This window comes from Ctenopharyngodon idella, chromosome 15, assembly GCF_019924925.1.
Source record: "Ctenopharyngodon idella isolate HZGC_01 chromosome 15, HZGC01, whole genome shotgun sequence".
Taxonomy (NCBI): domain Eukaryota; kingdom Metazoa; phylum Chordata; class Actinopteri; order Cypriniformes; family Xenocyprididae; genus Ctenopharyngodon; species Ctenopharyngodon idella.
In genome coordinates this window covers 133137-147793 of record NC_067234.1, presented here as the reverse complement: position 1 = coordinate 147793, position 14657 = coordinate 133137, and the positions used below count along the sequence as shown (strand labels likewise).

At 36.8% G+C, this 14657-nt stretch overlaps 1 protein-coding gene across 3 annotated transcripts in view; it reads left to right on the top strand.

The window, feature by feature from the left end:
- Positions 1 to 14657, top strand: part of LOC127495656 (dihydropyrimidine dehydrogenase [NADP(+)]) — a 146399-nt gene that overhangs the window by 119669 nt on the left and 12073 nt on the right. For all 3 annotated transcript variants that reach the window (XM_051862599.1, XM_051862600.1, XM_051862601.1), the window contains one exon: positions 7364 to 7506. In XM_051862599.1, coding sequence (XP_051718559.1) covers positions 7364 to 7506 — 143 coding nt within the window. The remainder of the gene's footprint in view (positions 1 to 7363; positions 7507 to 14657) is intronic.

Sequence of the window (14657 nt, the reverse complement as noted above, 5' to 3'; positions counted from 1 at the left end):
GATCTCCTCAGACTTTTTGTTTCAGAAGCCCATATCCAGAGCACATAAAACCATGTGCAGAGCATCCAGGGGCACATAAATGTGTGCTGCCCTGAGCCCTCGGTGGAACTGGCTTGATTCTCTAATGTATTCAGTAATTTAATGTTTAACTCAGCAGCAGTGGCCAGGTTTAAGGTGCTTTGATTTATGTGACAAGTGGCATAAACTATGAGTGTGGATGAAAATCAATCTTTTCTGACTTGATGTTTTTTGTTTTTTTTTTACCTCAAAATTTTTTAATCAGTTTTTATGCAAGATTTTTGCATTTGCCTCTAATGTTTAGTACAAACTGTGTTCCATATGGATTTAATATGGAACGGTACATTGATGTCTTAAATTCGGAAAGGGGGGGTGGGGTTGTATGGGGGGTGGCAAACATGATTTAAACCATGATTTTAACTGAGGAGGAACCCCGGACAGCAATTTCAAGTGAATGCGCGTTGGAGATTAATATTTTGTAAATAAAGTGGTAAGTTATGTTTTTTGCACAAAAAAAGTGCTCACGCCACTTCATAAAACTGAGGTTAAACCACTGAAATCACGTGGATTACTTTTACTACCTTTCTGAGGCTTGAAAGTGGTAGTTGTGTAAGATGTCAATGGAGGGACAGAAAGCTCTCAGATTTCTTTAAAAAGATCTCCATTTGTATTCCGAAGATGAACAAAAGTCTTACGGGTTTGGAACGACATGAGGTTGAGAATAATGAATTTTCATTTTTGTAGAACTAACCCTTTACATTTGTGGCACGGTTCGATTATGGTATGAACATTAAGTGCTTTCCTTTCACATTATTCTAACTTCAGAATAACTAGAATAACCTAACTGCTTTAAAGGGTTAGTTTACCCAAAAATGAAAATTCTGTCATTTATTACTCACCCTCATGCCGTTCCACACCCATAAGACCTTCGTTAATCTTCGGAACACAAATTAAGATATTTTAGTTGAAATCCGATGGCTCCGTGAGGCCTTCATAGGGAGCAATGACATTTCCTCTCTCAAGATCCATAAAGGTACTAAAAACATATTTAAATCGGTTCATGCGAGTACAGTGGTTCAATATTAATATTATAAAGCGACGAAAATATTTTTGGTGCGCCAAAAAAAAAAAAAAATAACGACTTATTTAGTGATGGCCGATTTCAAAACACTGCTTCAGGAAGCATCGGAGCACAATGTGTATCGAATCATGATTCAGATCGCGTGTCAAACTGCCAACGGCTGAAATTACGTGACTTTGGCGCTCCGAACAGCAGATTCGATACACTGATTCATTGTGCTCCAAAGCTTCCTGAAGCAGTGATTTGAAATCAGCCATCACTAAATAAGTCGTTATTTTGTTTTTTTTGGCACACCAAAAATATTCTTGTCATTGCTCCCTATGAAGGCCTCACGGGGCCATCAGATTTCAACTAAAACATCTTAATTTGTGTTCCGAAGATTAACGAAGGTCTTACGGGTGTGAAACGGCATGAGGGTGAGTAATAAATGACAGAATTTTCATTTTTGGGTGAACTAACCCTTTAAGTTAGTATACAAATCTAATAATATGGCACTGGGTCAAGACGAGAAGGAGATGACAATATTTCGCAAGATTCAGAATGAGAAACATATTAAATGGAAAATTCTGTCATTATTTATTTAACCTCATGTCGTTTCAAACCCAAGATTTCTGTCCCTCCATTGAAAGTCCATTACGCTTTCAAGCTGCTCAATTGTACATGTGATTACAAATCACACTAGTTCTTGCATTAAACAAGCACTTTTGAGCTTCTGTTTACCATATTTGATGAGCTCTATGCATGTGCATTGATAAATATTCATATAAATAAAAATATTCATGAATAAAAGCCACAATTAAATCAGTTTAGCATATAAAGGGAGATAAAATCACTTGTTTCATATGGATTTCTTTTGGATGCATCAAAGTTTTGGTGTATAGAGCTTTTCAGTCTCTCAGGTTTCAATAAAAATATCTTTATTTGTGTATCGAAGATGAACAAAAGTCTTTTTGGAAAAACATGAGGGTGAGTAAATGATGACAGAATTTTTTTTTTTTTTTTTTTTGGTTGAATTATCCCTTTAAATATCTGTAGTCAACAACATTAAGAAACTTGAATGGCTTTCTTCCGTTCTCCTACTGTTTTGATTTATTATTACATTTTCCTGCCATTGCGGTTTTTGTATATACATTGTACTTTTGTTGTGTTATAATAGTCTGTGTCATAATAGTCTGTGTATGTTGCTTCAGATACAGCGATTTTTATGATTATATTAATTTACAAGAAATTTAAATTTATCTGCCAATACGGAGTACAGATCCAGGCTGCGGTTCCAGTAATTGCTGACCTCTAGTCTAGATCATATGGTCACTTTATTTTTCCCCTGGTTGGGCCTCCTACTGTGATTTCATTTAGCTGGCAGCGTGCTCCTCATTTGATGTGTGTTTTAATGATTGGTCATGCCAACCGACTAGTCTGCTGTCACAGATACATTATTGCATCCCTTTCATTGTGTATGGAAAACCATGTTCCCCAGACACCCTGGCAGCATCGGCAGTCGTAATTAACAGAGAGCTGCACCGTCATTCCCGTCTCTTATTTGCTTTTGTTATCTGGCTGGGTGTTTTTGAGGCACAACATATTCGGATGAAGATAGGAATCGTAGAGGATGCTGAGACCCCACGCTCTGTCTCGCACTGTGTTTGGAATTATTAATCAGAGAGTCTGGCATTGGGAGCGGACGCCTCGCACTAACAGATGCCACCGATGGCCTCACTGAGCTGTCAATCACCTCAGCACGGGACCAGACTGAGGATGGCACTCGTCCGGAGCTGTGTTCGCTCGCTTTGGAAGCTGTGATAGGACCTGCTTAGAGTAATGAGGTATTGATGAAAGATACAGAGCGCTACCGAGTCCAGGACAGTCTCTGTTCTGAGCACAGACTGTGCTCTCCATAAAGCACAAGTGTAATACCGCGGACACCATCAGCCTACAGAAAAGAAAGTAAAATTAAAAGTGAAAGTGTCCTTTGTGGTCGCATCGCATTCCCATTTCTCCCAACCCCCGGAACGTGATTTCTACCGAGGGGGACCGCCCCCCACCTGGAACACGATTTTGCCCCTGCACCCACAGGGGTCTGTGCACGCTAGAGGTCTTCTCGGGTCTTAAAATCTGTACCCGACCCAAATCGACCCGAATCACTTCTTACCCAAACCCGATGTGCATAAATTCTTTTTTTTTTAAAGAAAAACCCGACCCAAGACAGACCCGATAGAGTTTAGACTATTTTCGAACCCTACTGGACCCGAACGTAAACGGCATTGACGTGTCCACAGCCTTTTTTTAAATAAACTTTAAAAAAGATTATTTTTCTTTTAATTACAAATTGCTGTTGTAAAATTGCTAAACCACACAAATCAGGGTTTAAAACTGTATTTATACTGTCTTAAATATTGGTAACAGGTTTGCAAAAAAATTTTATTTGACCTACTGATATTGACAGTCTACATTTTCTGGAAGTTAAGTGCCTCCGTTTGTTGAAAAGAGCACTTAAAGAGTTTCAGACTGACGATCAGTCCACTGAAGGCAAGTTGAATGCGAACCCATGTGCAGTTTATTGAAATAGAATACAAACCAAACAAAACCATGTCATGAACTAGAGCAGGGGTCTCCAAACTCGATCCTGGATGGCCACTGTCCTGCAGAGTTTAGCTCCAACTTGCCTCAACACACCTGCCTGGATATTTCTAGTATGCCTAATCAGGCCTTGATTAGCTGGTTCAGGTGTGTTTAACTGGGGTTGGAGCTAAACTTTGCAGGACAGCGGCCCTCCAGGACCGAGTGTGGAGACCCCTGAACTAGAGCATTTGACTTAAACTTGGCTAGAATATAAACTTGAACATAGACTTGACCTGACAAAACTCCCCAGCAGTGGTTACACGAACAAAGCTAGACAGTGGGCACATGAGGGCTATATATACTCAGAGACTAATGACAAAAAACACCTGTGAACAATCAAGACAATAAACCAATTACAAACCCAGAACTGAGAAACACATGACCTGAACAACCAATCAGAACATGATACAATATCACAGGACTCAAGCTTTTCTTGAGTGGAAGTGTGCTGCCTGACAACATTATCGGTGTCGGCTGCCATCGGATGACAAGTGCTTTGATGGCTTTCAACCTCTGTTGCACAAGTCATGTCCATATTAATGTGATTGTGTCATCACTCACGGTACAATAGCCCATCGCCAGATGAGTTGTATCGTATGGAAACAGATGTCTTACTGGGACATTATTACCTCGATACATATTTGACTCGCACTGACATTAAGAAATGATGTGTTCAGAGCTCCAGCCTCTCAACTTAAACTGCAGTGAGCCGAACCCCCATCTCTAAATCACACCCAAATGGCTTTCGTTGCTAGCCGAGTAATGTCTTCTTATGATATTAGGTTGTCAGAATAGAGCAGAGATGACAAATTCTACCTGACGTGCCATCCATTCAGCCAACAGGTGGAAGAGCAGAAAAAAGTGAGGGCGGCAGGAAATGCCAGAGGCTTAGGGAAGCGCCCATATGTACATAATTAACCATGCAGCATGAGGATGCAAAAAAATATGTGCCGTGATTGAATTTATCTACCCAATTTGGGAATAGTGTGGGTGATGAGGATCGTTTAGCATGCCAGAGTGGGGCTAAAAAAGAAAGCTGTCTCGAGCCATCAAACGGTGGAAGTGGAGTTCTGAGCCGTGCCGACGAAATGAATATGGACAAACGTACGGCTGTGATCAATGAATGGGAACCTGCTGGGAAAATGAGGTTAAATGTAATGTGATAAACACTTCCATCTGTCTGGCTGATCAGAAAGCCGCTCGGCTTTCATTAGGGAATCCTGCCATCCTGAGAGATGAAGACAGAAAGGCACGGGGAGGGGAGGGTTGTGCTGCTGCATAGGTGAACTCAGACACCTGTAGACACAGTCACTCTGATACAAAACCTCACAAAAAAATCTTGCTGTCTATCCTAACCGATATGAAACCTCGTAAGTGACTGTTATGAAACACTCTACATAGGCAGCAACTCAGGAACTCAGGAGACTTGACTCACAATAGAGTGCTGCAAGAATGAGTCTTAAAACACAGAATTGAGCATTGTTGCACTTCTGGTTCCGTCATTTCAAAGTCAATGGGTTTTTTTATGGGTTTTTGGTTAAATGCCTGAAATAAGTTCTGTGGCTAAAACAAGCTCAAAATATATAAATATTTTTTTTAATTCTGTGACATAAAATATATCAGTAATCCCACACTCATATTTATAAGTTTTTATGTGTTTTGAAAAGGGTGGTTCCTAAATGCGGACTACAGAGGTTGTCAGGGACATTAAATGTCATCATGCCGAACAGGTGAACTCATCTACTCACTAATCTACAGAGCCCCTAAGGGCCATTGTGATAGATTTTACCTGCTATCTCATTTTTTTCCATCACCATGTCCCCTTAGGGGCTCCTTACTAATCCACTTTTACAGCCTCGTTGTGTTTATACTCACGCTTGTGTAAAATATTCTAAGGGTACGCTTACACGACAACCATGTACTAAAAATGGAAATGTTTTTCCTCTGCTTGTTTATTTAATTTATTTATTTATTTATTTATTTATTGTGTGTGTGTGTGTGTACAAACAACACCATTGTCAAAACAATCCAGATTCACAAAGATCCACGAAAACAACTAAAAATGCTGTATTATTCATGCCAGTCCAGTAGTTGGCGATGACACTTTGGAAAGAAACGCTATGCGCCTATAGACTGAAGATGTAATACGCATGCGCATGACATCAGCGTTTTCACAAATTCATGTTTTTGTAGTTTGCATGGAGACTATAAGGGTATCATTTTCGAAAACTTGCACTTTGAAACACGTTCTCAAAAGTTTGCATTTTCAGGCCCCCAAAATGCTGTTGTCTTGTAAATGAACGGCCAAAACGCATAAAAAGTTTTCTGTTTTTAGTTGTTAAAATGGTGTTGTGTAAACGTCCCCTAAAACTTCTACAACTTTTGCATATTAAATAAAGACTATATATGATGAACCAAATGTGTAAAAATTATAAACTTTTGTTGATCACAGAGCTTATTTGCAATGATCCAAAGGCTATGAATAAATCACATTGGCTTTTGGTTGAGGGAACCAGGGTGATGCTAACTTCCAGGTTGGCCAACAGAAAACATACCTGTAGCTCTCTGTTGATTTCAGAAGATGTTGAAATTAACATTTTGCTAAGCTTACAGTGCAATAATGTATTAAGCATAAAAATATATTAAAATGTTGACTAATATGATACAAATTTTAATTATTTTAAACAATTGTATTGATACTTTTCAGTACTGAATAAAATAATAGTTTACAAATTTATATTTCTCTTTGATTTATTCTTTTCACATAGCTATTTGACTAAAGCATAGAATTTGACTAAAACGAGGTGTCTTAGGAGACAGTGTAATTAAGATGTTTACCTTCTGAACATCCTTCACATATTAGTAGTGCACTTATGGTTTTAAAGAAAGGTCTTAAAAACCTGCCTACATCGGAAGTTCACTAGGTTTGGAAGAATTTGTCTTTTGGATGCATTTTTAGGAAGCAGGACTTTTGTGTTTGAAGCAATACTGATATACACTACCATTCAAAATTTTGGGGTCAGTAAGACTTTTTTTAATGTTTTTGAAAGAAGTCTCTTATTGTCAGCAAAGCTGCATTTATTTGATCAAAAATACAGTAAAACAGTAAGACTGTGAAATGTTATTACAAATTTAAAATAACTGTTTTCTGTTTGAATACATTTCAAATTTAAGATTTTAAACGTATTTCAAATTGTAAAAATATTTTTTTATTTCTGTGATGGCAAAGCTGAATGGCCACATGATTATTGAGAAATCATTCTAATATGCTGATTTGGTGCTCAAGAAACATTTTTTTATTATTATTATAAATGTTGATGTTGATGAACAGTTATGCTGCTTAATATTTTTTGTGGAAACCATAATACATTTTTTTCAAGATTCTGTGATGAATAGAAAGTCAAAAAAAAAACTTTTGTAACATACATTATAATAACATATACATTTCTTTAATGTAATTTTATATCAATTGAATGTGTCCTTGCTGAATAAAAAAAAAAATCTTAATGACCCTGAATTTTTGAATGGTAGTGAATGTATGAGACATGCTCCGGCCACAAGCTGAATTTGTAATCTGTATGAACTGATTTTATATAATTATTGTTTTACAATTAAATAATTTTTTTCCATCCTGTATTTGGATAGGCAATGCAATTCGTCCCATAGCTCTGCGCGCGGTGTCAGCTATAGCAAGAGCACTTCCTGGATTCCCAATCTTGGCTACCGGTGGCATTGATTCAGCAGAGTCTGGATTACAGTTCCTCCATGCTGGAGCGTCTGTCCTGCAGGTAAGCACTCACATTCATCACCAACTACCATCAACTCCACCAGTGATTGTAAGACTGGAAACTACAACCTTTTATTTAACAGACTTTAAACCACTAGGCTATACCACATCTCAGCCTTATAAAATCCTAATTTGTAGGACCGTGGCTTGGGTAAAAACATGTTATTTTTGTTTTATACGATACGCATGCTTAACGCCTGAGTTTAAACATGCATTAAGTAGTCAGTTCTAATCAGTCCTTAATAAGGAGTCTACAACCGGCTACGCTCACACAGAGCTGCTACAGCCGAGGAGCAACAGCAATCTCAAAGCAAATTGCAATTTACAACATGGCTCTGAACAAGTTGTTAGTGCAAATAAACCCATTATCTCAACATGATGCCACAGCCTCCGAAATCTCTTTTTAAATAAATAAATCAAAACACTCATTATGTGCAGAAATAACGTTTTCACAAGTGCCTGGGTGTTCTGGGGGGAAAAAGACTGGAATTAAAACATTTTAATCACACCCACATGTAATAGCAGAGTGCTGGCTCGTAGTAATAGGAGAAATTGTAAACTAGCCAACTCCTCACTACACTACAGTTGAATCAGTGTCACCAGCAGGTTACAGGAACACATCGTAGCTCCATATACTGCACGGATTATATTAGCTCAATGAGCTGCCCTGGCAAACAACGTTAACTTCTCTTAGACTCGAGAAGACGCACAACAACACATGTGATAGTAAGCAAATAAGGAAAGTGTTATTTATGTAGCACTTCTACAAAAGTTCCCAGTTTTGAAGCTAAAGTCTTATTTTGACACTTTTTGACTTTTTGACATTTGCTTTTTTTTTAATCATAGTTAAAAAATTTTATAATCCCCCCTAGATATACATATGTCATATATATGTCATGTTCCCATGTAGGCACCGTGGCATGAATAATTCAGTTACCATTTAAGTTTTTACTCTTTCTTTCTTTTTTACATAATTTGGACTGGTGTTAAGTTTGGTATTCTGTTTGAGTTGTGTTGTGTTGATAACTCGGAGTGCATCTCTTCCCATAATGCTGTGATTTTGAGTGTCACCATCATTGTGTTTTGTGTGTGCAATGCACAAGTATTGAGAGAATCATTATAGTTCATCCATAAATATGTTACTATAAAAACTACAGTGTTACAAAAATACAACAGTAATATAACTGAGGCGATTATTCATAAAGATTGGATAAACATTGCTGCAATTCCATTTGTTGTGGCATTGTTCATACTTCATCAGTAATATTAAGTATGTTCAACCTACCAAAGCTGCAGCAAAAATCCAGATACATCAGAAGTACAGAAATGTTTAATATGGCAATTTGAGAAGCACTTCAGCATGTGTCTTCCAGGGTGACTCCAGAAAGATGAATGCTAGGGTTTACCTGCCTATTAACAATTGAAAGCAGAGTTGCCCTATGAACATTGCTTTTATCTGAAAGGCATTTTCATTTAATTTATCTCAAAGCCACTTTTCTGATTTTTATCATTCAAAATAAAAAAGTAAATTATTAAAAATGAGAAAATCAAAAAGCATGTGACCTAAAAACAGCATATTAGTGTCTTTAAAGGCCCAGTTAAGTATACACAAGAGCATACACATACTGTGCAAAATTTGGGGTGACAGCAAAGTGACAGTAAAGACATTTACACTGAATTCTATTTCAAATGAATGCTGTTATTTTGAACTTTCTATTCATCAGAGAATACTGAAAAATGCATCATGGTTTCCACAAAATGTTAAGCAGTACAACTGTTTTCAACATTAATAATAATAAGAAATCTTTCTTTTGCACCAAATCGGCATATTAGAATGATTTCTGAAAAATCATATGATACTAAAGACTGGAGTAATGATGCTAAAAAAAAACAGCTTTGCCATCACAGGAATAAATTATATTTTAAAATATAGTAAAATGTAAACAGTTTAAAGGGTTAGTTCACCCAAAAATGAAAATTCAGTCATTAATTACTCACCCTCATGTCGTTCCACACGCGTAAGACCTTCGTTCATCTTCGGAACACAAATTAAGATATTTTTGAAAAATCCGATGGCTCAGTGAGGCCTCTATTGACAGCAAAATACTTAACCCTTCCAGATTCCCAGAAAGCTACTAAAGACATATTTAAAACAGTTCATGTGACTACAGTGGTTCAACCTTAATGTTATGAAGTGACGAGAATACATTTTGTGTGCCAAAAAAACAAAATAACAACTTTATTCAATAATATCTAGTGATGGGTGATTTCAAAACACTGCTTCATGAAGCTTCGAAGCTTTACGAATCTTTTGTTTCGAATCAGTGGTTTGGAGCACGTATCAAACTGCAAAATCAAGTGATTTCAGTAAACGAGGCTTCGTTACGTCTTAAGTGTTTCGAAATTTCAATGGTTCACCACTGGGGGGGGCGTGACTTTGGCAGTTTGATACACGCTCCGAACAACTGATTCGAAACAAAAGATTCGTAAAGCTTCGAAGCTTTATGAAGCAGTGTTTTGATATTGTTGAATAAAGTCAATATTTTGGTTTTTTTGGTGCACAAAAAGTATTCTCGTTGCTTCATAACATTAAGGTTGAACCGCTGTAGTCACATGAACTGTTTTAAATGTGTTTTTAGTAGCTTTCTGGGCATCTGAAAGTGTAAATTATCTTGCTGGCAATGGAGGCCTCACTGAGCCATCGGATTTTATCAAAAATATCTTAATTTGTGTTCTGAAGATGAACAAAGGTCTTACAGGTGTGGAACGACGTGAGGGTGAGTAATTAATGACAGAATTTTCATTCTTAGGTGAACTAACCCTTTAAACTGTAATAATATTTCATAATATTACTGTTTTTACTGTATTAAACATTTAAAAATCTTATCGACCCCAAACTTCTGAACAGTAGTAAACATAAACACATTCACATACATATCTATGAAAGGAAACAGAGAGTGTAGAATAGAAATAAATGAAAAGAAAATGCAAACAAGGAGATAAGAGAAACTTGTTAAATTTGCATGTAGGTTGTCAGGCTTTCAGTTCCACCATTTTGGCCCATACTTACTAAAGTTGTGTTCAGGTAGAACCAGCAAGTTGCAGTTGCTGGGTGATTTTAAGTGATCTAGTTGGATTATATCTAATAATCATTTTGCTAAGGTATAGAGGGAAACACTATAAAGACATTTCAAAATTAAGAGGATCTTGAAATCAGCACAAGTAACAGTAAAGAGATTTATTCGCTGGAGTGATGTAATTTCTCAGTCTAGTAAGAGTCAGCATTTATACAGCCGCTTTCTGAACTCTTTGTAAGTGTTTGGTGGAGCTTTTAGATAGGCCAGCCAAAACACTATAGCAATACTGAAGTCTTAGATGTGACAAAAGCGTGAATGAGATTCTCACTGTCAAAAGGGGAAAGAAATCACATAACTTAGAGATGTTGTGAAAGTGATAATATGCTGTTTTACAAACAATTCCTAATTTTTTGAACTTTAGAGACAATTAGTGTAGATATGGCACAGTAAAAACTATATTTAATTTTAAAAGATTCTTTAGATTCAGAAAGTGCTAATCTTTACTTTTTGCTTTTAAAGTATTTTTCTGTATGCAGTCCAGCAATGTGTTAATTGTTTTGTGGGCATCTGGTGAAAGTAAAAAAAAAAAATAGTTATAATCATCTGCATACTGAAGAAGGATATCGACACCAGTTAATGGGTGCATATAATGTTTAAATAATAAATGACTTACAACTGAGCCCTGGGGAACCCCACAAAATGTCTGGAGGTTTGTGCACCTAGTGCAAAATAGTATTGCCCGTCGCTTAGGTAGGATAGTCTAGGACTAAAACTGAAAGGTTGGTCAGTCAAGCACAATCTTATGAAGTTTTAAAGATACACTGAGATCTGAAAGATCTAGGATTGACAGATTGACAGATCTTTTAAAAGCAATTTTAGGGCTATGGTAAGACCAGGCTGGAAAGTCTCATTAGAATTATTAATGTTGAGACAGTTATTGAGCTGTAATAATAACATGTTTTCAATTATTTTTGTCAAGAAATAGAAGATTGGATGAGAATCAGGATCACTTTGCTTCACCAGAGGCCTAGCAATTGATTTCTTTAAATTATGTGGAAAAATCCTTGCTGGAGGAACTGATTAACAATGTTCAGGATGTCCAGTAATTAGAAGTTTAAAACAGTTTTTAGCAAGTTAGTGTGTAATGGGTCAAAAAAAAAGGACCCTTAAAGAATTCATAAGTGATGTGACCTGGGTGAGTTTATTAAGGCTGATGAGTGGGAAAATGGACATATTACTTTTTACAGCAGGAGATGGAGAATTAGAAACCACTCCAAAAGGACAAGTGCCAGCTATGGTTTGTCTGATGGCAGTGGATTTCATCAGTGAAGAATGCTGCAAACACATTGCACTTTTCTGTTGGGAAACGTTTAGATGATATTTGAGGTGAGGGGTTAAAAAGCCTCTCTATGGTGGAGAAGATGAATCTAGGATAGTCTCTGTGTCTGTTAAACTTGAGACTGTCTGGCAGACTTTATCTCATTATTGAAGAGGTCAAATCATGAGGAATAAAAATTTCCTTGATCTTTTGAGAGAGAGAAAAAAAGTATGATGAAAACACAGTAACTTTCAAAATTAAATGACTCATTCTTCCACAACTTCCTGATGTCAGACAGATATATACACTACAGTTCAGGGGCCATATTCACAAAACATCTTAAGGCTAAAAGTAGCTCCTAACTTGCCGATTTAGGAGAAACTCTTAAAAATAATGGGCGTGTCTGTCCTAATTTTAGGACTCCTAAATTTTTGTTCTAAGAGCATTTTAGCACTAAAACTAGCTCCTAAATCTGTTAGAAGAAATGTTAGAAGTAGTCAAGAGGACTCCTAAGTAGGGCTGGACGATTAATCGAAAAGTAATCGAAACCGAAATTCAGAACCTCTAACCGACGTAATTTTCCCATGCCGGTTATTTCGTTTTTTTAATCCTGTTAATACTTCCCCCTTAAAAACATATTACCGCGTGTATAGCCACTTGACTCCGCCCAGTCCAGTCAGTGGCATAAAAGCAACACAGAGGTGAACGCCTGTTCAACACATAGTTATGGCACGCGAGCGGTGAGCCTTGCGTCTTCACTAAACTTTGTCAGTTGTATCTGTTTTAAGGCTTACCAGTTTGGACATTCAAGCGATTTTAGACGATTGGATGTATATTATTACGAGCTACCATGCCCGCGCAGCTTCATTGTGGCACAAACACTCATTCAAACAGTAGCTGCGCAAAACGTGAAGATCACGCGCACAGAGAGGAACGCAGAAACTAGTTGTCAGCGCTGTCCTGTGATTTATCACTAAAGTAGCTTAGAAACTCAAAACTTATTATAGCATATATTTTTCTACTTTTGAAGGAACTATTTACAACCCACAGCTTCACAATTAATAGAGAGACGGTATGACTAATTCACACACGCAGTCACTCTCATTACTGGTACTGTGCTAATTTATCTTTATCTGATTTACAACGAGCAGAAATCTGTAAGAAATGTTACAAACCATAGATAAAATAACTGCTGAAAGTGAGCTGTTATGTCAGATCACTCTTTCAAAAGAAAAAAATATCCCACCTTTAATAGTCAATCATATTTACAGTATAAACCTTGTCAGTGAACTATGAGTGCCAAAAAAAAAAAAAAAAAAAAAAAAAAAAACAGAAACAGAAACAAAACAAAATAATCGTTCATTAATCGTAATCGAGGGAAAATGTTCAATTAATCGAGGTTTTGATTTTAGGCCATAATCGTCCAGCCCTACTCCTAAGTCACTAAGACCAACTCGCAAACAATCTTAATCCACCTAAAGACACTGTACACCATTAGGCAATAGCGATCGAGCCTTAGGTGCTGAACCTTTTCTTCATAAATGCAATACATATTTTGATTTATAAATTTGAATTTACGATCAGACACCAAAAATAAATATTTAATAATAATAAAAAAAATGATTACCTGTGGCAGTTGTTTTCATCAGTTCATACTTACAAATGATTGAATAGAGTAAAAAAAAAATATATAATAAGTGTATTTGGCGTGCTGTCTGGGATGGAGGGCTCCGAGCTTGGAATTTAGCCCAAACCCAGAGTTCTGCCTCGTATCGCAGCCAAGAGTGAGGAAGGAACGGGGTGGCGGAGGGATGCAGAGAACTGTCGAGGTAACTGTAGGTGAGTCGGCTCTCATCTGTGTATACATACCTCCACTCGAGCTGATTAAATAGACCATTTGAATGCGCTCCTCCCAAACTTTGTTTATAAAACATAATTTGTCGCTTGAATTCTGAATCTCTCGAGACGCAGACATGTAAGTGGCTGACAATTAACTGAACATATACTAGTTTAATTAGTGACACTTAGCCTACATTTTAAAACCTTTATTTGAATATAGCAACATTTTTATTAAAAATCTTTTTGAATAGGGCAACATTTGTATTTTAAAACCTTTATTTTGATATGGAAACTTGATACCTCATTCTACAATATTTCTATGATTAAATTGCTGATAGATACTCCTCCCCCATCAGCCAATCACTGTGTGCATAGTTAGTAAGTGTGTTGACATCATCCATAGCAATGAGGTCAACCCCGCCCTTACTCTTACTCTAGTTTAAGACTTCTGTCTATTTCTTAGTAAAAGTTGCTCTCAGCAGCTTTGTGAATAGGTTTTAAGAGAAAACTCTTAGCTAAGAACTTTTACTGCTATTTAGGAGAACTCTTAGTGGTAAGATAAAATGTTTTGTGAATACGTCCCCAGAAGTTTGGGGTCAGTAAGAATTTGTAATGTTTTTGAAAGAAATCTCATTATTTGTCAAGGCTATTCTAAAATACAGTAACAACAGTAATATTGTTAAATATTATGACAGTGCTGAATTTTCAGTCACTTTTACACTTTTTGTCTTCTGTGCCACATGACCCTTCAGAAATCATTCTAATATGCTGATTTTATGCTTAGGAAACATTTCTTATTATTACAAGAGTTGTTCTGCTTAAAGGGGACTTATTATGCAAAATTCACTTTTACATGGTGTCTGAACATAAATGTGTGTTGGCAGTGTGTACACAACCAACCTATAATGATAAAAATCC